This window comes from Vanessa atalanta, chromosome 29 (genome assembly GCF_905147765.1).
Source record: "Vanessa atalanta chromosome 29, ilVanAtal1.2, whole genome shotgun sequence".
In the NCBI taxonomy this organism is placed as follows: domain Eukaryota; kingdom Metazoa; phylum Arthropoda; class Insecta; order Lepidoptera; family Nymphalidae; genus Vanessa; species Vanessa atalanta.
In genome coordinates, this window is record NC_061899.1 from 4,995,854 (window position 1) to 5,020,819 (window position 24,966).

A 24,966-nucleotide genomic window follows, 5' to 3' on the forward strand; every position below is an offset into this window, starting at 1 on the left:
ATTTCATATGCGGTTTATAAAATATTGATTTACGAGACAATTCTGTTGCCAAATTTTAAAATTAAAAAAAAAATGTCAGTTGTGCAGTATGTCATTATTTTGCTTAAAAATTCATTTAATTTATTTGCTTTAAATATGCTGACACACAGATTATAATAACAATACTTTTTTTTTTAAATTTCCCAATGAATTATATTTCTTAACACACCAAGGTCACAAATATTCATCATGACCAATATCGTTTGTTAAAAATTAAATAATTTATTCGACTCATTAGCGTTTGATTTGTTAATTTTTACAAGTCCATGTAAGGTTGCTTTGAAAAGAGTGACAAATATTTATAATGTTTGTTGATAAATGTCAGATTTTTTGCGAAAAAAAAAATGTCTGGCTCAAATTACATTTTGACGGCCCACGCAGCGCTGGATTTACACTAGGGGCACGCGGGCCTCGTGTGGGAATTTTTCAGGGGCGAAAAATTAGGACGATGAGAAAGAAAATAATAATTTGCGTCGTCGAAAATGCTTTTCTAAACTTAAAAATATAATTAATTTTAAAAATGTATTAAATATTCTGCTATGTAATGTACTCATATATTTTTTTAATTCATGTCGAAATTTTGCATAAATTTTCGATAACGACGCCACAATTTTAGTGCCCAGGGGGGACGTTACGTTGAATGTGGTACTGGGCCCACGGTTCATTTACCTGAACATGATATATTTTTTTGTATTAACATTCATATACAAAAATAAATCCATCAAAACATCCGTAATAAAGATTCTTCTGCAACCGAAAATTGCAACGAAAAATCCCATTAAAATATTATTCACTATACATATATGTAATAAATATTACAGGGTTATACGGCATATACATACATGGGTACATAGCCTTAGCCTTCTGGGCCAAAAAAATATTTGACTATACGCCCGAACTCCTGACGTTCAGTATTTTTTTTGTGCTGACTAGGCAAAGATAATTCCGCAAATTTCACGTGCGAATCAAATATGATAGAAGTAATCAAAGACTACAATTTGACATATTCCTAACATCATTTATATAGTACGGATCTAATTACGAATCACGTATCTAATTAGTTATAACAAAGAGGGTACCGCTGGTCTTTTAGTGGGTATTTCGGTGTACTGGGACGCACTTGGCGTCCTGGGCACCGGCGAGTCTCACATAAGCCCCCCTACTCATCCACGTGGGGAAACGCGGAACGTGATCCAGTGAGATAAAAAAAAAAGGTAAAACGTCAAACAATAATACGTAGTATTGTTGTGTTCCGGTTTGAAGGTCAAATAAGCCAGTGTAACAGAAGGGACATAACATCCTAGCTCCGAAGCTGTAGGTGTTATTGCAATGTCCTTACAATGGTTAAAATTTCTTAACACCGATGTCTATGGGTACACCATAAAATGATCCTTTTGCTCGTCCAGAACAAGAGGCCTCTTGTACACATTTCTTGAATTTGATTCATTGGTCGATTCAAATAAAAAACAATTAAAAACATCAATAAACTTTATTTGTACATAATTTCTTATAATAAAAATAATACGGCCTTTCAACATTTAATGTCTGAACAAACATTAAAAAAAAACTATTAAATCGTCTTTGAAATAAACATAATATAATATATTTTTATTCTAACCTTACATATAACATTAAGATCTATATTTAAAACTTGTAATTCATTGCGTTTGTTGCTGACTGTACTATCAGTTGAGTCTTATACCAGCGCTGACAATAGTTCGTGTGGCTGTTCCAATTTTTAAGATAAGTAAGCCAGTGTAATTGTAGCTGACGTCAATGGCAAGATAAGTCAATTGACCTTGAATTGACGCGACATCATTGGTCGAGATCTAAATAATCTATGTATGTATGTATTTGAAACAAAGATGGCGCTTTGAATGAAGATGTTATCGGAACTTTGGAAGTAAAATTATAGTTAGTGGAATAGTGTTGTATTATAAATAAATATATATTAATCAAGAACTGGAATACGTATTTTTTTATTATAAATACCATATACATACCGTCATTGGAATATAAATTATAAATAAACGGCAAATATAGTTTATTTGAAGTCGTTTGACCAAAAAACAATATTTATTTAGAACTTAACTGTGGACATTGTAATAAATTTTGTTGGTTAGAATGGGCAGATACGTTAAAAATGTTTACAATCCTTTTAGTTCTTTGCTATCGCTATGAGAATCACTATCATTTCGACAAGATTGATTTTATTAAAGAACAATATCATGTAATCCACTTTTATAATAAGTTTATGTACTTAAACCTTCTTCGAAACTGGCCGTATCTTCTGGTATTTTGTTTACATTAGCAGCCTGTAAATTTACCACTGCTGGGCTAAGGCCTCCTCTCCCTTTAAGGAGAAGGTTTGGAACATATTCCACCACGCTGCTCCAATGCGGGTTGGTGGAATACACATGTGGCAGAATTTCGTTGAAATGAGACACATGTAGGTTTCCTCACGTTGTTTTCTTCACCGCCGAGCACGAGATGAATTATAAACACAAATTAAGCACATGAAAATTCAGCGGTGCTTGCCTGGGTTTGAACCCGAAATCATCGGTTAAGATGCATGCGTTCTAACCACTGGCCCTTTTTGGCTCTTCTGGTATAACTTTTATGTATAATGGTTTAGTAGACTCAGTTAAGACAAAGAATTACAAAAGCGTCACCGAAACTATCATTTTAAATATTGATTTAAATGCGAACGAACTTATCGATTCGTCGATCGACGTCGATTAAATTTTACTAATGATATACGCGTATTATATATCTCAGAAAAGTAGTGTATTTAAAAGTAAATTTCCCACAGCCGGGCAAAGACGTCCACACATTTCGAGAAAATTTTGAGCATAATCCATTAACTGATTGTCTGGACAATCTTGTCTCACGATGTTTTCCTTCAAGCTTAAGATGACAAAACAAAAATTAAATACAAATATATTTAACTGCTCGTCTGGATTTGAACCCGCATCTGGCTCTCAGCTAGTTTGTACATTATATGTAATAAATTATGTCATAGCAACATTATCCTCGGTCAGCTTCGCGTCGTACACCTCTTTGACCAGCTCAGCCAGCTCTCCCGCTCCGTAGCCGAGCAGCTGCCGTAGATCGCACACGAACTTGTAGACGAACCTGGAATTTCAAACTGATCTATATCATTAGGCTATTTGACAGTGCGGAAAATAAAGTGTCAATTATTGTAATCGGCATATATTATGAGTTTAAAAATGATTATTTATCAACGAAAGTTGAAAATAATAATTAATTTATTCAAAAATCCATAAATAAAAATGCATTTTTTTAAACATCTCACGTGACACAAAACGCTCCCGATTGGTCGGGCTTATGACGACGTCACTTACTTATTAACCTCGTTTGCCTACTGTATGTGGATTATATGTGCCACAGATTAAAATACAGGCAAGTGACGTCACCGACCCCCTTGCAGCGCCATATTGTTATAGTAGCGTTTCCGCGCGCTATTTAGATATTTATTTTTTATTTTGATACTTTTCAGCAAATATGTACTAGAATTAAAAAAAAAAAAAAACAACTTTTACTGGGTTCCTTAACCTCTACTAAATAATATAAAATGCATTTTAAAAACCAGTCAAATAGCCTATTGTAGCATATTTAGGAATAATGCATAAATTGAAACGTTAATAATTATCCATGGTATGATTTTGACGTGTGACGTACTTCCATTCTCGTGTGGCCGCAGCAACGTGTGTATGAGTGCGCCGCGCTTAAAAGTTAGCCAGTGTAACGAACTATTATCGTTCTCCTATCATACAAATAACATCACCCATTCGTTGGCTTGTGTACTTTAAGTGTATCAAGACCAAGGAAGCGCTCCCAAGAAGAAAGTGTCTTCAAAACTATGAGTCCGCATTTCGGAGATAAAATTTCTCGTTTTCCTCATCTTAATACAGTCCACTCATCTTTCGCACATACACTAGAGATATAAAGAGGTAACATTTGTTTGTTTGTATGTAGGGGGGTAAACTCCGGTACTAATGATATAATTCCAAAAAAAAAAACTAGTAGAGTTACATTATCCCTGAGTAATTTATATGTTACATTTATAAAGTACTCAGGAAGCTGGAGTGGATTGATAGTCTTTATATATATTAATCTTCTGTACGTTCATTGAACTCCAAAACGGCTGAATCGATTTTGATGTATTTTTTTGTGTGTGCGTTTTTTTTGCGTGTTTGAATCCCTGGATACTTTAAATTGAACTAGATGGCGCTGCGATCCGGATGCAGGTTATGAAAGAGGTCTGGAAGGGCTGCTGGTTGTGTGAACTCATATTTATAAACAGTATACCTCTTCCCAGCGACCTTGGCGATCATGTCCCCGTCGTAGTAGTACCGGAGCGCCCGCGACAGCTTCTCATAGTTCATCGCCGGCTTGTGCTTCCTCTTGCCCCAGAGACGCGCCACCCGCTCCGGTTCCAGCAACTTGAATTCACCTTCCGTACCTGAGATTTATTATAATTTGTGTTAGAATTGGTAAAACTAAAGAGCTCACTAGTTGGCGCCACTGTCTATGCCGCGATATTTTATAAATATAAATAAATATATATATTGGACAACATCACATAAATAACTCTGATCCCAATGTCAGTAGCTAACGCACTTGTGTTATGGAAAATCAGAAGTAACGACGGTACCGCATACACCCAGACCCAAGACAACATAGAATCCGGGAATCGAACCCGGGACCTCAGAGTGGCGTACCCATGAAAACCGGTGTACACACTAATCGACTACGGAGGTGTACGGATAGATAGGTGTACGGATAGATATTGTCATTCTGTTCGGTCGTATTATATTCACTCTCTCCTCTGTCAACTGTTGTACTGTGCTAGCTGACATATTACTCAATACAAGATAAAAAAGCGTGGACTTGGTATTTATTGATTTCTAGGCAGGATTTATAACAAAAATATTTTACTTCACTGGTATACTCTATAATTAAAATGGTGGAAAAGAGTGACTAATAAGTTTCTTGCCGGTTCAACTCTGTTTCAAGTCAACACTGTAACATAACGATTCAAAAGTGCTTTTATGAGCCTACTTGAATAGATAATATTAGGATTTTCATTTGATTTGTTGTTCAGCCAATTCAAAAATGTCGCCCCAGTGGCTCAAGCTTTTAATCCAGCTTATGTATATACAGCAACCCACATAGGAGCAGCGTGGTGTCATGGTATCCTACAAAACATCTCCCCAGAAAAGCTGTCTTTAGACAAGCAGAGAGACATATACAGGCTGATCCTTTTTCTTAACATTAGGGCTCACCGTGCCATCTTATGACGTCGAAGTATTCAGCGCTGGTCAGCAACTCCAGCAGGAACTGCCACAGTTGTATCTGACCATTGTTGCCGTTCCTGGACGTGACGTACGGGCATACGTCTTCGTCTGACGGTCGAATTATTAACTGTTGATAAAAAATTATAACTTTATATTACCAATTTGGTACTGTTGTAAAAACAAATATAATTTCATTATATGTTTTGTTGTCTGTACTTGTAAACGAATAATATTGTGCTTCAATACTGTATATTAAATAAAGAATTAATCGTTTTATTCCTAGCACCATAAATAATTTAAATCACAGGAGATAAAGAAACAATTTTTAATTGTTGGTAGTGCTTTGAGCAAGGCTTTCTGGGTACCATCCACGCATCAGATATTCTACCAAACACCAATACCTAGTACTGTGTTCCGGCTTGAAAGGTGAGTGAGCCAGTGTAATTACAAGGCACACAGGACGTAACATTTTAGTTCCCAAGTTTGGTAGCGAATTGGCGATGTAAGGAATACAGCTTTAATGTCTATGGACGGTGGTGACCACTTACCATTAGTTTCGCCATTTGCTTGTCCACCTACTATTATAAAAAAAAAACAAGTTTGACCTTGAATTGACGCGATATCGGGCGACATCTTCAGTAGTTTATTAATTTATTTGATTCGACACACCAACAATTAATCCTCAAACCCACCACAGATCATAAATACACGTCACTACACTATATATACACAATATATAATATTTTAAAGACTACAAATGACAAAAGCAATAGAAAAAAACCACTACAAAATAATAATCAAAATTATAAAATATTCACTAAGGAATATTTTTTTAAATTGCATTTAAATTATGGATCTAAAATCCAAGTGAAAAAGTACTATTTTGTCTATGACTATGAATTAATTATACGTAGATAATATGAGATTACCTGTTTCGGCTTTTTCTTGATAGCAGACTGTGGTACTTCTAGTACGTCCTTGACCGACGTCTGTTCGTCGTTCTGAACAACAGCTGTAAATAAATTATTATTATATACATGTAATTAAACCGTCGGAAAGGATTAACGACCGAGTTTCTCTCCGGTTCTTCTCTGTAGAATATATATTCTGCATATTGCATAAAAATATTTGTGTTGTGATAAAATGGCGATTCAAATGTGCTTGAAAGAAGTATCTTGGAATGGAATATGTATTGATTTAATTCAAATACAATGAGAGTCGAGATGGCCCGAGAGTCGAGATGGCCCAGTGGTTCGAAGGCGTGCATCTTAACCGATGATTTCGGGTTCAAACCCAGGCAAGCACTACTGAATTTCCATGTGCTTAATTTGTGTTTATAATTCTCGTGCTCGGCGGTGAAGGAAAACATCGTGAGGAAACCTGCATGTGTCTAATTTCAACGAAATTCTGCCACATGTGTATTCCGCCAACCCGCATTGGAATATGCTCCAAACCTTCTCCTCAAAGGAGAGGAGCAGCAGTGGGACATTTACGGGCTGCTAATGCTAAAAAAAAATAATGCTACATACATTACAAAAGCAGTATAGAGATGTAGAATTTTTCGTACTTTAATGAGAGTAGGCGTTTTGCATCAACCACACGCATGCAGCAGACGAAAATATCCGCTACTTAAATATACAAGGTGCCTGTGACGTCAACGTATTAAATGATACCCTAAATAATATAAGCCTTTTAAGACCAAAGACCGAAACATTAATTCCCAAAATTAAGAACCCAAAGTAATGGCAGGAGTTAAAGGCGGGGGGGGGGCATTGATCGTTTAAGGGGGACGTCGCGCGTTGGTGTTGTCGTGTGTCCTTCTTGGAGTTCAAGTTTGCTCCATACCAAATTTCGTGAAACTTGGTTCATTGGTTTGGCAGTGAAAGAGCGACAGACGGACAGACAGACAGAGTTACTTTCACATTTATAATATTAGTATAGATTATTAATCGTCGTTTCATTTAATGTGATGACGTCATATTTTGTATTACGAATTGAGTACCTTCTTCTACTTTGGAGTCGGTTAAAAATTAAGATGACGTTTCTGTCACGCGGATATGTAGTTTCATTTTAATATTAAATACATAGTATATTCCATCACATTCCAATGACACGAACTTACCTATAAATTTACATTTCCTTAGCAACTCGAAGTGTGTCCAGAATAAGTCCCCAGGGTCGGAAGGTACTTTTTCTCTGCAAACAAAATTACGTATAAAGGGTATGAGCCAAAATAAATTTAAAAACAATTAATCATCTGTATAAAAAGTATGAGCCACAATGTATTTTTTTTAAATCATATCTTTATTCAATATGTGAGCCAAAATAAAATTTATTTAAATACACTAAATTCAACGTATGAGCCAAGATGTAAGTATTTAACAATACATATTTCTCAACATTTATCTCATATCTATATGTTAAATTCAACATTTGTTTATTTAGTAATAATTTATTTCAAATAATTATTATTTTATTATTTTTACTTGGTGGTTGCTTTGTGCAAGCCCATCTGGGTAGGTAACACCCACTCCACACTGTGTTCCGGTTTGAAGCGTGCGTGAGCCAGTCTAACTACAGACACGAGGGACGTAACATCTTAGTTCCCAAGATTGGTGGCGCATTGGTGATGTAAGTGATGGTTAATATTTCTTACAACGCCATTGTCTATCGGCGGTGGTGACCACTTACCATCAGATGGCCCATTTGCACGTCCGCCTACCGATATCATAAAAAAAAAGTTATTTTGAATCTCTCAAGTTGACAATTCTGCTATTATTTACTATATAATGTAATTAAACTAAAACTCAATGTTACTATGTCATACCAAAATAATCAATGTTATTTTGGATATATTTACATAATATAGTTGTGAGATAAATAATCTTTAATATATTTTATACATTAAAATATAAGGTAATTAAATCTATATTGATATTATAAAGAGGTAAAATGTGTTTGTTTGTTTGTAGGGTATATTCTCTTATTATTGTATATTATGAAAACCATATATACTCTATTCCAACTATAACAGGAAAAAAGTCGAATAAACAACATTTGACAGCAAATTGACGCGATATCATTGGATTAGTCTATGATTTTCACTATGGATTTGCCTAAAAAGGACGTTTTGAACGTCGACGAAACTGTTATCGGTTAATTTTGGAAGTAAAATTAAAGCGGATGTAAGTAGTTAAGTGTAACAGTGTTGTATTATAAATAAAGATATATTAAGCATAAACTCTTACTAGTGGACAATATAGCTGAGTTATTAGCGAATCGCCTGAAATACGTAAATCTAAGGTTTGTTTATCTTTTTTCCTACTTCCATTGGAATAGAATATACATAGTTGAACCCTGAAAAAATTACAATTGTGCAAAGGCAGTCGAGTATAAAGACACTTACTTGAAATGCAAGTTCGAAAGACTGCAAAGTTCAGGGCCGGGAATCGCCCAATCAGACAAGCGTACTCCTCGAAGATTGAACTGACGAACCGCCCACTGGATCCATAGCTTCACATGTTGCACAGACCTGAGTGTAGGTAAGTATTCAAGTAGGCTTTTTACAAGAAATTCTGACTCATTTTACAAAATTGTATTAAATGTTGATTCGACTGAATAGAACCGGCAAGAAACTCAGTAATTACTCTTTTCAAATCTAGACACGCGGTAGCGTGTCAGCCAAGTTCTAGTAACAGAACTGGCGTGCAGCACCGTGTTTAATATTACACGAACCATTTGGAGCCACTTTTGACCTCCTCATAACTCAAAAACTATTTGACATAAATGTGTCAAATTTGGCTCATATATTGAGACTCGCGAGATACATATGTGTTCCAAATTTCATAAACGCATCTCAAATGGTTATATAGATATTAACGTCTAAAAATCGTCATTTTTATCACTGACTGACCTATAGATCAAAACTATAACCTACTTCCAGGTGACCTAGAAAGTTGAAATTTGGCATGCAGGTAGATAATTAGGCCAATATAAAGGAAAAAATCTGAAACTGGTAATTTTTTATCATTTTATTATAATTTTTCATTTTATTGGGTCTATAGGAACACTTATATACTTAGTTCCTGTAATAACTGTAATGTAATAATAAAAAAAATGATGTAAGAACCAGCAATCAAAACTTATAACAGCCGGTCTTAATGTAGATTTTAAGGTCTTCACGTGAATATATAACAAGTTGAATACCACCCTTAAGTTTTTTAAATCCAAATATTTCCGTTTTATTGCTTATTAGTATAGCCGACTTTGGTATTTATTACGTTATTAACTAGCATTTAGCGCACATCAATGGTGCAAAATCTATATATATGCTTTAAAAAAAAAAATAATAGGCATTTCGGTACACGCGACGTGACGCCGAAGCAGCGGGATAGAAGCGTTGCGATTAAACCTTAACGCGGACGTGTCTGAGCGAGTGGCAACCGCGCTCATAAGAATTATTTCAATGCCTTCCGATGGAAGCTGCCTAGTCTATTCGACTGCATATTTTTTGTTTGAGTTTACTAGTATACAACAATAAAATAGGTTTCGTGAGACTGTAGTAGAGTATGTATATCGTAACAGGAATGATTTAAGTTTGTACTCTAGCGCTACAAACGGGGTTCCTTATTGCTTGGAAGAACAGTATCGAGCGAGCATGCTGATGTCAGCAAAGGACTGGTGAATGGGTCCAATGGAAAAATAGAGAAAGTACATTGAGGACGTCGACAACAGCAATAGCGCACGTAAAATAACAATTCAATTTAAACATAATTTAATTTGCGAACTAGAAGCCAAACCAAGTTACAGATATTAAGTAATGTACATATATGTTCAAAGGAAACAATTCTCTATTTGCTTAGCATATTCTACTACTATACACAAATCACAAGGTAGATGGAGTACATCTTATCAATTTAGGTCCAAGTCAAATCAAGACACAAGAGAGCTCTATTGTAGAGTACAACCATCTGCGCACATTATACTACCCCTACTTGGGCAAATTAAGTATAAACAGAAAACGCGTAAAAAAGATCCGGACACTGAATGGGCAATTCACTCGAACATTTCAGAGGTACCTACAAGAAAAATAAGAACGTATCAAAAAAAAGACAATTATACCCCGTAAACATAAGAAAATAGAATAGCTTAACAAAAACCATTTGGTATTAAATTTGTTATTAATAAGTACCTACTAATAATTTATATACAAAAAGTAGTGATATCCCATCAAAAACATAAATGTAAAAATGAGAGCCAAGTTAAATATTATGATATATACCTTGGTTGTTGTCTTCAACGACAAAAGAAGTGAGATCTAAATTTGTGCCAAGTTAAATAGTCCTTTCTGAAATGTATTTATAACTACATAAAATATAATTTCTTCTTATAACTTGGGGTAATATATTGTTGCCTAAGGTCTGACTTGGCTAGTTCTTATATACAAATTATATTATAGCCTTCGGAAGTTTTAAGCCTCTTACAAATAAATTATAAACACAAATTAAGCACGCAAATATTCAATGGTACTTGTCTAGATATGAACTCGCAATATCTGGTTAAGATTCATGTTTTCTAGTGACTGGACCATCGCAGCTCTTAATGTACGTTAATACTAACTAAGCAATTTTGAGTTATAATTTGTTATTCTAAACACAAACTACAATTTGTGTTTATAAACATATAAGAACTAGCCAAGTCAGACCTTAGGCAACAATATATTACCCCAAGTTATAAGAAGAAATTATATTTTATGTAGTTATAAATACATTTCAGAAAGGACTATTTAACTTGGCACAAATTTAGATCTCACTTCTTTTGTCGTTGAAGACAACAACCAAGGTATATATCATAATATTTAACTTGGCTCTCATTTTTACATTTATGTTTTTGATGGGATATTAAGATTACATGTTATGTTAGTTAAACAGAATTACACACATATCCCAACGTAAAGATCATTACTGGGATTTTTTCGACTGGAAATACCGATAACTTTTACCGATAACGCAGTTAGTTAACCATCTTTGAGAATAACCGTCGTGTCCGAAATCGGTCAAGAGGACATTATTGTATCGTCTTGCAATACCGGATTATGTCACAATTATTGGAAATAGCAAAAACGCAGTATTCAAAATCGAAAACATTTATTCTGGCTCACCACTCAGCCGGATCATCCGGTATTCTGGCTCGGCTGTGATCGGTGCGAAAGTTAGCGTCCACCACCCATTTCACAGCAGCTGCGTGGGGCTGCTCCACTTCCGCCTGAGGCTCCGGAGCTTGAGGGACCAGCTCTTCCATATCTGTAACGACTCTTCACTTCATCATCCGGATACGTTCGACCACCATATGGATCATTGAGTGTCATGGCAGAGAAGACGGTAATTCTAATCTGCTCTGGTCTACTCAACTCTTTCTTGATTTATATTTTCTTTATGTATCTGGTATGTCTACTTAGCCAAGATGACCTAGTGGTTAGACGAGTGCATTTTAACCGATGATTGCTGTAAGGCATCACTGAATTTTCATATCCTTAATTTGTGTTTATAATTCATCTCGTACTCGGTGAAGGTAAACATCGTGAGGCAACCTGCATGTATCTAATTTCAATGAAATTCTGCCAGACATGTATCCAGCAATTCCCATTGGAGCAGCGTGGTGGAAGCTCAGACCCTTCTTCAAAGGGAGAGGACGTCTTTGCCCAGCAGTGTGACATTAACAGGCAGATACTATAAGTCAACTTACACTCTTCGTCTTGCGGGAGCTGCAAAAGTTCCTCATCAGGTTTAAGCACATCCATTATATTGATTTTCTTCTGGAAGGATCGTATTTGTATATTAACTTGGACGACACCAGAACCACGTATACATTGCTCGACTAGAGTTTTATGGTTCTCTAACTGAAAAAAAAAAAACAATATATATTTTTAAAAAATATGTTTGTGCTGTCTGACTATCGAGTCTATAAAGCTGAAATTTGGCAGATAAGTTTATTTTATAAAATAAGTATCCTCTAAGAATTTATTGGTATTTGTATGAATTAAAGCCGCACGAAGTCGGGACGGCTGAGGACGACGGAGGAGGAGGAAAGTAAAAGACTTGCTCGGTGCGAACAAATTAAACGATCACTAGACTGAAGAAAATTTAACTTTGACCTTGAATCGCCATTGTCCTTCGAGATCTGGAACGATCTATGATATTCATGAAAAATTGGAATTTCAAATGTCGGCGAAGTAAAATTAATGTGTTAATAAGTAGTTTATTAGAATATTTATGGAATTAAGCATGAAATATTGATGGGTGTGAGAGAACAGACTAACGATAGATGGATTATCTGATACGATCCAAAATAATTCAGGCAAAGAACCAACCACCTGACGTGTACCAGACTTGGGAATGAGTACACTGTCAAATTCCCAACTCCGGGCTGCTAAGAATTTCGAAGCAAAAATTCCAGATTTCGGATTATAAGCTGGTCTAGTACTAATGAGTCAATATTAAGGCAATTTATTCATACCATTTTAGCATCTTGCAGCCAGAATGTGTAGTCGGATAGATCAGTGTTGAGACGTCTCTCCAGCATCGATTTCAAGCGGGACAGCCTCGTCCTTATGTCCATTAGTTGAACTACCTCTATCAGCTCCTCTAAAATATTAAACAACGTAAATTTTAACATCTTTGTTAAAGTGGCTTTAGTTATTGATATTCAAAGTTAAAATCAGTGACTGAGCCAGTGTAATTACAGGCACAAGGGACATAACATCTTAGTTCCCAAGATTGGTGGCGCATTGGCGATGTAAGGAATGGTTAATGTTTCTTACAGCACCTAAGTCTATGGGCGGTGGTGGCTTAACATCATGGCTTATTTAATGATCGCCCAACTAAATCATTAAAAAAAAACTAAATCAATATACATAAAACTTATATTAGAAGATGCAGCACATCCCAGAAAAGGTTTTGGTATATAATATTATCAAAAAAACAACTCTATGTTTCACCTGCTTTAAATAATTCCGTTTGAATATAATTAAAACAGCATACCACTCGAATCCGTGCTCTGCATTGTGTCTTCGTCATCATGTGTGTCTGTGAAAACAGTCAATGGACCTTCAAGAATTTCCGTGCCGGTTTGCATGAGGCCTGTTCCAAATATCAATATAATTTTATTAATTTAGGAAACAAACAATTATAACAACACTTTAAAGGTAAAAAAAATATATGAAAAAATCAATTATGACAACTTACACTAACTATGACAACTTAAAATAAAAATAAAAATAACATATAGCTATTTAAACATATATATTAAACATGTACTAACTTAACTTATGTACGAACTTAATTTCAACTTTATAATTCTATGCGATCAGTGTATTAAATTCACAGAGTATAATATAATTATTGATTATGTAGTCCTGACCGATTTTGTCCACGGACAAGCTCAAGGAATTCCTGCCGACTAACCAGGACATATTAAAGTGCACTCTCATCAAATGGCTTTTAGCACTCTCCGATGTGTGGGAGTGTACACATTTTCAACTTCCAGACTTTGGCAATGACTTAGAAGTTTTTGATAAACAGAGCAATCACTTTTATCAGTCGGACCTGATTTGAAGCCAGTACCTCACAATATTTGGCTTTTTATCTAGCCCCTCGACGAATGAGTCTTATAGTTTCATTCATATTAAAGGAAACAGAGATGAGGTTTTTGTTTTATTCCCAATATATTATCCATGAACTCACTATTAGTATAATGACCTTTTGAAAATAAACATCTTTAAGTTTTTATAAATAAAAATAATATTGTTACAAGTCTGAGGATAAATCTAATTTTTAATGATTATTTTATTCTGATTGTTGGGGTGCTGGAAGGAATATTTTTTGAGGAATTAGCATGCACACAAAGCATATAATTTATTTCCTTGGTATATTTTTTTGTACTTTACAAATTTCCCAAGTTTAGGACTATTTTTACCGGTCTTAACTCAAACAATTATCGAAGGCAGAATGGCTAGTATTTTTAGTTATAGTACACCTCACATATACAATGAAAACAAAATAAATAATTCTACAAGACATTAGAAATCCATTTCAGATATATTTTTTTATGTTCGCACACTCTGCTGCCACAAACAAAATTTAAAAAAAATTGTTCCCTATATTTGCCCTATGTTCTTACTTATCCTACTGATATAATACACCAGTGCATATAACAATGTGTTCAATAATACTATATTATTTTCTTGAATGTGTAATATATGTATTCGATAATTAAGAATAAAATCAAAAAAAAAAAATTCAATGCACAAGATTGTTACAATCTCATCTAAGTAATTAAAAAGTAAGATAATTATTTAGAAGACAATATATACATTAAAACAAAACTTACAAATCCATACTTGTTGAATTTGACATATGCTGTGATATAATAGATAAAGATAGTAATATTTATAATTCAAAGTTAAGTTTGCATAATATTAATATTAAATATCGAAATATTCAAGAATATATAACTATATTGTTGCATTACGAATATCAGGTTCATAGCACTTACCTAGATCGGATTCTGTGACGTATTGCGGTATCACTGATAGAGGATCAGACGTCTCAACACATTCCGTATCCTCTGTGAAGCCATTTTCACTATTTTCCATCTTAATAGCTCGCACATTTAACAAATCATTAATATCTGTAACTTCCATTTTAGACAACAAACAAAATTAGCTTCGCCTACTGATTCGCTTTTAATACATATACTAATAGCGTTACAATCGTTATGAATTATGATAACAAGATAAAAAAAAAACAATTATGCAGCCGGATAACTTGTTTATAAAGTTAACATAAATATTATTTGAAAATTTTTAGGAAAAGGAAATTGATTAGAGCCACTTCCGCGTGCGCCAAAACGAGTTATCATAGACAATTGACGTTGACATTTCCTTTATTTAGTGTTGCTGCTTTCGAAAACAGTTTTTTTTTTTTATAAATGATACAATATAGTAAGCAATATTGTCATATACAGCTACCACATATCATAATAATAATATTAAAATAATTTTTCAATTTATTATCCGTTCCAAATAACAACTTCAGGAAACATTTGTTTTGGCTGTGATTATGTGTAATGTTAGAAAAACAATAGGATTATTTAAAAAATAAGCAAAATAATAGCTCAAATGCATAATTTGTTATAAATATATTTTATGTAATAAACACATTTTACTGTTTCATCTCATTTATTTAGCAAAAAAAATAATCTTGTAATTTTAACGAAGATTCAAAATCGCTTGTTAATGCCTACTTGAGTAGAATTAAATTTAATTTTGATTTTTGAGCTTACTATTACTAAAAAAGATAATCCTTGTATACATTAAGCGAATGTTTTGAATTTAAAAACAATGTAAAATTATATTGCGTTTTTAAAAATAGTTTTGCACCTTTTATAGCTATTGTTATTAAACTTTTTTAGGGCTAAAACAAGGGTGGTAGTTTGTAAGTACAACGATAATTGAAAGCAACTGATTACTATTATTAGAAGGGACGTTTTATTATAACAAAAAAAAATATTTTAGCGTGGACCGTGCGGACCTAGTCGTACATAATCATATTATGAATAAAGATTGGTTTGTTTGTAATAGATAATCCATCAATAACATTTAATTTTATTTCAGTTACAATAATATTCTTACAGTTAAAAACTGAAATAAATGCGGATAAATCCGCGGGCACAGCTAGGTCATTCCATTCGCTTTGCTTCACTGGTCGGAACTTAATTCCGAGCGCTCCATCAGCTTTTATAATATGCTTAGGTGGTACATATTATGTCAATAAAATAAAGTTTATTGTATATCTTTAAGTCTTTCCATTTATTTTTGCTTTAGAACACCTATGATACGTGTATAGACTGTTTGATTTAGTGTCGGTAGTTCATTTGATATTGAAGTTCCCACATCTAAGTCTGCGTACAGCATTTGATTTTGTACTGGCTAGAAAGAAAATTTGTTGTAAGTAATAGGAATAAAAATTAAAAAAAGCAACAATAAAAACATAATTATGTTTTCCTGACCGATTCCGGTATTCTACTATGTTTGAAAAAGTACTTCAAAATGTTGACTTTCCTACTAAAAAGCCACAAAAAATCAATTCGGCAAAATAAACACGCTTTCGTATCATTCACCATTCTCCTGCCCTTATCCCAATTTTACTTGGGGTCGGCGCAGCATGTCTTCTTCTTCCATACTTCTCTGTCGGACGTCATCTCACAAGTAACATTCTTTCTAACCATATCGTCTTTCACACAATCCATCTATCGTTTCTTGGGTCGTCCCCTACCTCTATATCCATCCACATCCATTCTCGAAACCTTTGTCACAATATGGTACAATTTCGTGCCATAAAATTAAATTAAATTTGAAATCATTTTTTTCCCGCGAAAACGGTATCAGTCATTTTGATGACGTCAGATTGTTAGAAGCATCAGTTGTCTACGTACGACCGGTACTTATTCAACGTTAACAGCTATAAATAATTGGTGTTTTTTAGGAAAATAATGAATTACAATCGCTATCGCTGGAGTGCAATGTACTAATAGCATTAAAAACTCCAGAAAAGTAATAACGATTTTAAATTAACATGGTTATTTTTATTACTAACAGTATTTAAAACGGGATATTTACTATGTTTTTATTTTTATTTGGAGGAGCTCGATATTTCGACATTATCTACGAATGTCTTGTTCACGAGACTAACGTTTGCGGCTAGATGATGATGTACTGTTAGTAATAAAAATAACCATGTTAATTTAAAATCTTATATAGAATACCGGTACGGGCCGGAGTGCGTAAAATTAGTAAAACATCTAGAACGCGCGCGGAAAAAGTGTGAGTGTTTGGAGGAAGCATTAAAGTTCCTCATAAAGTGTCGGGACGCAAATTTGATTCCAGTGTATGTACGCATAAAACCACGACCGGACATTCATGGTTCCGCGAGCATTCTGAGAAATGCAATTTTAAAGTTGTTGCGTAAAACTATACGAAACACCCGATTTGAAATCGATAAACGTCGGAGTGAGTTGTATCGTATACATCTTGAGTGCAGTGCGTCATTGGCAACGGAAGATTTTGATTTTTGTGACCGTATAACTTACCAACAGGCTAAACGTTTCCGTGAGTCGAGTGCGTTCAAGAAAGAGAGAAAATTCGAGCGACTAGTAAGACGGCAAAAACCAACTGGCTTTAACTCTAAAAACTCGAATGATACTCGTACAGTGATCAATTTGTCGAAGAAAGAGTTGACGCAAGGCGCTCGGGAGGTACTCGAAAAAGGTTTGAACTTTGCCCCTACTCCAAAATGCATTCCTTATGAAGACGTAATTCGTAGTGTTGAGGAAGTGATTCGGCGTAATATACCTACTTTTGAGGCATATTAAGACAGATGCCGCCCTTATATTACGTCAATCAAAACCCCCAAAACCTAATATTACGTCGGATCAATTGTCCGCTTTACGAGAACTACAGAAGGATGAAGACCTAATATTCCTTAGAGCGGATAAAGGGAATGCTACTGTGGTCGTCACTAAAACGCTGTAGTAACATCATTGACCAATCGCGCCTACGACCTTTGTGATGAAGACCACATACAACCTGAACTAGCACACGTTAAAAAGGTCCTACAGCAAAATGGATATAAAGTGGGAAACACAGCTACACGGGATCATAAGTTACTGCGGCAGTACAGGGTTGAAAGACTACCAGCATTTATGCCATATGTTAAAGGAGTGACAGATAAGATAGCTAGAGTCCTGAGCAAATATGCGGTGAAGACTATCTTCACTCCTTTTAAGAAGATAGGGCAAATGTTGCGTTCACCTAAAGATAGCTTTCCCTTGGAAAACCCCGGAGTTTACAAAATCGTTTATAGTTGTGGTAAATCCTATGTTGGACAGACGAAGCGTACGGTATCTTGTCGTATCAACGAACATATCAAGGCGCTATAAAACAATGATATCTTCTGGAAGCCGGGCCGAACCATTGGATCGAGTTTTATAATGCTCAAATACTCGCGACAGAACGCCATTACATACCCCGACTGGTACGAGAAGCCATTGAAATTACTAAATATAGTAATTTCAATAGGGAAAATGGGTTTCAACTGTCGAAAGTATGGAATCCAGTGATAAAGTTATGCAAACCCTTGAATAATAATATAAAAAATTCGCGAATCGGTACGGTGAGTTTCGTTTGCAAAACATTGGATCGAGTTTCGAGTGCAAATAAAACAAATAGTAAGGGTTAAAGTGACAGTGGTAGTGGTAACCAGTGTTTACGCAGCAAACGTACGAGAAAGGAGGTAGTCCTGATAAGTTGTTTGTTAAAGTGCCGAAACTCCGAGTACAGCCATCTCTATTGCTCTTAGAGTGAAGCTTTTTTTATGTGGACCATTGAAAGCAACCCATTCTACGTTTCGTTCAGTCATCAACTTACAGTACACACAGGTCGAACCTTTGGTCCAATTTACAAATACTTACATGTACATACGTATATACGTATTCTTCTTTTGAGATATTTCGTGAGCTTTTCCAACGTTTGATACCCAAATGCATTAAAAAACCACAAACAATTATTGCAATAAGTCCTGCAGACAAATATATAGCAATTTTACGAGATTTACTATCTGAAAATTTAAATTATTAATACATTGCAATATTATCTAATCACAGACATTATGATGATACCATAGACAATAACAGCTTTTAACTAAACATGGGAATTTTAACATTTACTTATTGATTTTTTAATAATAATAACAAAACTCTTTTGACAGGACTTATAATTTGCTACCCTTTATTACTATATGTATAAAAAAATATATATATCTTTGTATTTATTTTGACAGTTTTCAAATCTCAGCCGTAATTTACGTCCGTATTACGAAGTAGATTTTTGACAAATAATAAGCGTGAATATTTATTACTTTTATAAGTAATAATATTGGATCTGAATAGGGAGTATTATTTTTAGTCTGGTCAAATTATTTCAGTTTTTTCAATATAATTAACACTATTATAAGGGAAAAAGTAGGCAACTAAATAATAAATCTTGTTTTATCAGTAGTATTCTTAGTTTATCAGTGGTTATAAACAGGGCCGAGTAACCATTACAATAAAATTGCGTTATGGGTAGCATAAAAGTATTTTTGGAAGTTACAAAAGGGTCGGGACCAAGACGTGCATTGCCTAAGGTTGTCTAGGTGCAAGCAGTGTTCTGATGACCTCTTTCCAAAATTGACTTAATCATCGGCGAGGCACTGCCTGGATTAAGATGGACCCGAGACCCAATATGGTTAACCTAGCTCTGACTATAAACACTTCTCAACCTTACCGGTATTATCAGGATCTTGACATTTATTACTTATACAACGATCACTAGCACACGTTTTATTTGAACTGCATTCTGATTGATCAGATAATTGGTAACAATTTGGAGGCTTTCCAGTAAAGTTCGAATGACAGAAACATGAGACATCACTGCCAATATTTTTACACTCTGCATTTGGACCACATGAGGAGTTTATACATGGTTTCTTCATATTCGTCTTACGTTCATCTGAAAAATGTATTAAAGGTATAAAAAACAAGGCAACATTTCAAGTCCATGCTGTTGACTATTGAGGAGTTTATCTTGAGCCAATCCTGATAACCTAAATACCAGAAATATCAACTATACCTTAAATGTATAACGAACCTTAGGTACTATGATGTTATGTCCCTAGTGCCTGTAGTTGTGCTCTCGCCCTTAAAACCGGAACACAAGATTGCTTTTAAGTGATACGATATGTGATGAATTAGGGTAAGGGTGAGTAACCTATTTAGACGAACAAAACCCTACCACCAAGAAATTCTTATTATTACAATGATATGTAATTTTCATTAAACATCTGAGCAATTAATTCCACTATTATGTATGTATGTTATTTACTTAAATAATTTAAACATACCTCCATCTTCGTCATCTTGAATACTATGGACCTCAATAATTATTTCGCAAGACGACAGGCAGACGTGTCTAGCTGAATTAGAAACAAAGATATATACTAAACTATTTCTGGGTCAAATAAATAAAATCATCGTTTAGATTTATATAAATACTCTTTTGTCGCAAACTTAAAGAGAAATATAATCTTAGATAATCTCTATTAATAAACGATGTTTTTGTGTAAAAACTACTACGAAAATATATAGCACGTTTCGGAAAATATTTTAGTATATTATAGAAATAATAAAAAAAAACAGGTTTCAAGCCCGGGCAAGTATTTTTGAAATTGTATGTACTTATCTCGTGCTCGGCGGTTTACGACAACATCATTAGGAAACCTGCATGTGTCGAATTCAATGCTATTGTAGCCCACATTGGAGCAGCTTGGTGGATTTAGCTCCAATTTCTCAATGGGCTTGAGCCCAAAAGTAGGACATTAACTGCCTGTTACTTTACTATGTTTGCTTGAAATGGAGGGTATTTAATTTTTTATTATGAAAGTGCTTACTCTGGAGTGTAGTGGTAACTAAAAGTACCTCATAACAGTTTGAGTGTACCAACCAAAAACATTTTACTAAGCCGATTAACCATATATTAGCGCGTTCCTTCAATCTCACTCTCTAGCTCCAACAGTACCATCTATAGAAATTTAAATAAGGAAATTAAATAATTACTTACTATTATTTGGACCACGCGCAAGCTTCAATCCGAAAACAGGTTTTGTTACATTTCTGTTGTCTTCAAAGAATATTATGACGTAAAGAACAACTCCATCATACTCGGCCAGCAGGTTAAGAGTGAGGTGGAAGTTTGTGAGAAAATTTTCATCTAAGATAACAATATATATTTAATTATTTATTACACAATATTAATAAAGTTATTTGTATGTTTTTGGGTTGTCAGATTTAATATTTATAGTCTGTAAACGACTAAGGGCACGAAACACCAAGTCTCAAGATGGCGTCTAACTGATACAAAGGCGTCAAGCGAATTGTAATAGAGGAATGCATATGATTGTTGTCACTGGTAATTAATAAAAGAGTATTATATTGACATAATACAATATAATGTCGATATTTAAAATTGTAGATCTTGTCATGCTAACTTAAAAAGCATTGTCATCGGAATTTTACCAACATTTGATTTTGATAGGATAATAGAAAGAGCGTTATCCGACCGGTCCTCCTATACGGAGACGAGTGCTGGTCAGCACTATCTCGGTACATTTAGGAGCTTCACGTCAAGGAGATGAAAATGCTAAGATGGATGTACGAAACTCGCTCATCCTAGGTAGTGTCAGGATCCGTAACGTAGCGAAAAAGGGAGTCGTCTGAGATGATATGTCCATGTCAAGCGTCGACTTAAGAACTATGTCAGAAGAAAGTGCCTTAATGGCACTCAAAGAAGTGATGGCTGGATGTCGTGAAACAGGACACGAGAGCCAATGGACTTCCACAAGATGACGTTAAAGACCGTACAGAGCTTAATTGGAAGGCAAACCCTGGTAAAAGGTAGAAATAGGAAGTTATTATATTACAGCGGCAAGATTTGACCTGAACGAACTGATATATATTTTTTCTGTATGATGGCGGATGGGCATTTGAGCCAGCTTTTGGTAAATAAAATGTTGCAAGTTAATTAAAAATACTTACTTGAGTAAAATAGGGTGGCATTTTTGTAACTGGTTGTATTTCTCAGAGTGATTAATACAGTCATGGTGTCGCTTTCATTATATTCAATTATCTGGTTTCCAAATACTTTATGATAATTACTTCTTACACGACCTAAAAATAAGTCTTAGTCTATAGTCTTCTTAGGTCAGATTTAAGGGAAGGCAACCGGGGCTAATTCCCTGCCCAAAGACTTCCACAAGAGATTCAAATAAATCCGGCTAATTGACAATTTTAATATAATATGCTTAGTTATCAAGATATAGTCCAAATTATAATAATATTACCAACTGTTTAAAAACCTTACTGACAGAAATGGAAGTGATCGAATTAATTTGTAAAATAAGAATTAGGGGCCTCCACTCCTTTTAGTGCGTCAAGACCTTCAAATCCGGTCATACATAGACTATTCCAATTGAAGGTATAAAGATAAAAAAACCCTTATTATATATTCGCAGTACTAAATCAGTTATTGCTTAATTGAAATCATTGAAACTTTGTTTGGTTAAACATCCGGTAAACAAAGTTGAGCCGAGATGGCCCAGTGGTTAGAACACGTGCATCTTAACATATGATTTCGGGTTCAAACCCAGGCAGGCACCACTGAAATTTCATGTGCTTAATTTGTGTTTATAATTCATCTCGTGCTCGGCGGTGAAGGAAAACCTCGTGAGGAAACCTGCATGTGTCTAATTTCAACGAAATTCTGCCACATGTGTATTCCGCCAACCCGCATTGGAGCAGCGTGGTGGAATATGCTCCAAACCTTCTCCTCAAAGGGAGAGGAGGCCTTTATCCCAGCAGTGGGACATTTACGGGCTGCTAATGTAAAAAAAAAATGTAAAACAAAGTTTAACATTTTAATATTTTTCTGTCATCAAAAATTTGTCATTCGAAATTATAAGCATTTTCAGTCATTTTTGTGTTTTTAAAAGTATATATAAACTTACCATTATAGAATAGAATTACAGAGTATACCAAACAAATAATCCAAAAATCACCGATAAATTGCATTTTTTCTTTTTAATTTTATAATAGAACTAAGGTGCTAGTTTTAAAATATATTTATTGATGGCACTACGCTTAGAAGTAAAGCTATTTAAAGACAAACTCATAGTCACAATGGAAAACAATTGCGAAACTACAGAACTACGGATTTGGGATATTGATACTAATATAACACTTAGCGAATACACTTATCAAAATGGCGTATCACTGTAAGTCGGTTGTCAATTTTACGAGTGAAACACGCAGTCTATTTTAAAAGAATATTACTTAAGTTATTCACAAATTGAATGTGGCATGAGGAAAATGTTTATTAATATAAATTTAGTGTTATCTAGACCACAACAACGACTAAAGGTTGTATTACCACCGGGATAATTTACAGGTTTTCCGGGAAAAAATAAAGCGTATACTACATACTAGACAAGCTGTTCAAAATTACAATTGTGTCACAGAGGCGGAAAAAGGAAAAAAAGCGGGCGGGAAAGTTAGGTTAAGCGAGACGTAGGTATCACAATTTTTTATATTTTTTGGTTTATCTTTAGAGTTTTATAGTGAAATTATTTGATTCGATAATGAACATTATTGTAATGGTAATAAGAAGATTAGATAATCATTATAACAAGGTAAAAACATTTTGTATAGAACCAAGAAGAAAACAGAAGTCTATCAATATACTTACTTGAGAAAATTTATGCCGTCAGAAGAGATATATCTCTGAGATTTTTTTTTACAGTGAAATGTAGTTTAAAAATATTTCGTTAAATATATTTTTTTAACTTAACCAAATGAGTTATGTTCAATTGACTTTAATGTTGTGCGCAAAATCTTAGTACCGGAAAGCGCGTTTAGTGTTATCCATGTAATTCAATGGAGAAATAGTTAGCATATAATATCTCACTTTCCAGTCGGTCTCCAAAATATAAGTAATCGTCACAATGCTTGGCTTAGGCTTCCTTTCCTTTTGAGTAGATTTCATAATTTCATCATGCTTTTGTCACAATGTTTTTCTTCGTCTTTGAGCACTAGGTTTTGTTTTTGATATACCCATCGCGGACTGGCGAATGGGCCACCTGGTGGTAAGTGGTCACTACCATAGATAGGTATTGGTGCTATAAGAAATATTAACCATTCCTTACATCGCCAATGCGCCAACAATGCTGAGAACTAAGATGTTGTACCTGTAGTCTCAATGGTAAGTAAGTCAGTGAAGTTCAAACCGGAACACAACAATACCAACTATTGCTGTGTGGCGGTAGAATATGCAATGGGTGGTACGTAACCCTACCACTGAGAGACACACACTAAGAAGGTGAATAATAAACACAAATTAAACCTGAAATTGGAATTAATCGGATCATCCTCTACTTAGAAGCTTTTCAGTTTGTATTCTGGTGTAACTTACCAAATCCTAACTGAACTAATTCGGAACGGAGTTTCTTTATTTATTTGTTACGGCTTTATCTCTTAACCACTTATCATCATGAATCATGTAATTTTACATATACTTTGTCCCGGTTCTGGGTTACGGAGCGGAAACTAATTATTCGTTCAAAATTGGATCTAAGTTAATAAAACTTTGTCAAGCAATATAAACCAACAAACACACCTTCACATTGATAATAATATTATCAGCAATTATCTCAACGATGACACGACTACCCTCACAATTTCTTATAAAAATAGCAGGTAGACCGCCGGGCGCTCACTTAGATCCGGGCCTCCGTCGCGTACGCATCGGTCGTATTTCTTTATTACGTTAGCGTTAGGCTAATTTCTGCTTCTGGTTTTTAAAAATATATCCACTTGTGTTGCTTCTTTTGATTTTTTCATATTTATTTGGCAGTAAGGCTTTTTGTATACTTGTCTTGGTAGGTACCGCCCACTCATTACATAT

General features: G+C 34.5%; 2 protein-coding genes across 5 annotated transcripts; both read right to left on the bottom strand.

Moving 5' to 3' along the window:
- Positions 1-2,616: 2,616 nt before the first annotated feature.
- On the bottom strand, positions 2,617-15,265 carry LOC125074998 (DNA-binding protein Ets97D). 2 transcript variants are annotated; one of them, XM_047686525.1, is made up of 11 exons: positions 14,913-15,265; positions 13,400-13,498; positions 12,876-13,003; positions 12,105-12,258; positions 11,521-11,662; positions 8,767-8,892; positions 7,483-7,556; positions 6,290-6,372; positions 5,349-5,487; positions 4,372-4,525; positions 2,617-3,174 (listed from the first exon to the last, which is right to left on the bottom strand). In XM_047686525.1, the coding sequence occupies exons 1-11, from the start codon at positions 15,058-15,060 to the stop codon at positions 3,051-3,053; spliced, it is 1,371 nt and encodes a 456-aa protein (XP_047542481.1). In that variant the 5' UTR covers positions 15,061-15,265; the 3' UTR covers positions 2,617-3,050. The 2 variants fall into 2 exon arrangements, with proteins under 2 accessions (XP_047542481.1, XP_047542482.1); XM_047686526.1 differs by having other exon boundaries at positions 2,617-3,187.
- Positions 15,266-15,811: 546 nt separating this feature from the next.
- On the bottom strand, positions 15,812-24,619 carry LOC125075019. Of its 3 annotated transcripts, none has more exons than XM_047686563.1 (7): positions 24,475-24,619; positions 22,047-22,178; positions 21,073-21,222; positions 20,357-20,428; positions 19,741-19,965; positions 18,888-19,033; positions 15,812-16,347 (listed from the first exon to the last, which is right to left on the bottom strand). In XM_047686563.1, the coding sequence occupies exons 2-7, from the start codon at positions 22,108-22,110 to the stop codon at positions 16,228-16,230; spliced, it is 777 nt and encodes a 258-aa protein (XP_047542519.1). In that variant the 5' UTR covers positions 22,111-22,178; positions 24,475-24,619; the 3' UTR covers positions 15,812-16,227. The 3 variants fall into 3 exon arrangements, with proteins under 3 accessions (XP_047542519.1, XP_047542518.1, XP_047542517.1); XM_047686562.1 differs by lacking the exon at positions 24,475-24,619 and adding an exon at positions 23,015-23,322 and having other exon boundaries at positions 18,888-18,994; XM_047686561.1 differs by lacking the exon at positions 24,475-24,619 and adding an exon at positions 23,015-23,322.
- Positions 24,620-24,966: the final 347 nt, after the last annotated feature.

What these genes read in the sequence shown, in the direction of transcription:
- LOC125074998 (XM_047686525.1), bottom strand. Translation starts at nt 15,060, where the DNA reads ATGGAAGTTACAGATATTAATGATTTGTTAAATGTGCGAGCTATTAAG. An exon ending in GCAGAGCACGGATTCGAGTG is followed by an intron (nt 13,004 to 13,399) that starts GTATGCTGTTTT and finishes TTAATATTTTAG; the next exon opens with AGGAGCTGATAGAGGTAGTT. An exon ending in GCCAAGGTCGCTGGGAAGAG is followed by an intron (nt 3,175 to 4,371) that starts GTATACTGTTTA and finishes TTGAAATTCCAG; the next exon opens with GTTCGTCTACAAGTTCGTGT.
- LOC125075019 (XM_047686561.1), bottom strand. Translation starts at nt 23,078, where the DNA reads ATGCAATTTATCGGTGATTTTTGGATTATTTGTTTGGTATACTCTGTA. An exon ending in TGTAATTCTATTCTATAATG is followed by an intron (nt 22,179 to 23,014) that starts GTAAGTTTATAT and finishes ACTTATTTTTAG; the next exon opens with GTCGTGTAAGAAGTAATTAT. An exon ending in ACGTATATACGTATGTACAT is followed by an intron (nt 16,348 to 18,887) that starts GTAAGTATTTGT and finishes TTTTCTTTCTAG; the next exon opens with CCAGTACAAAATCAAATGCT.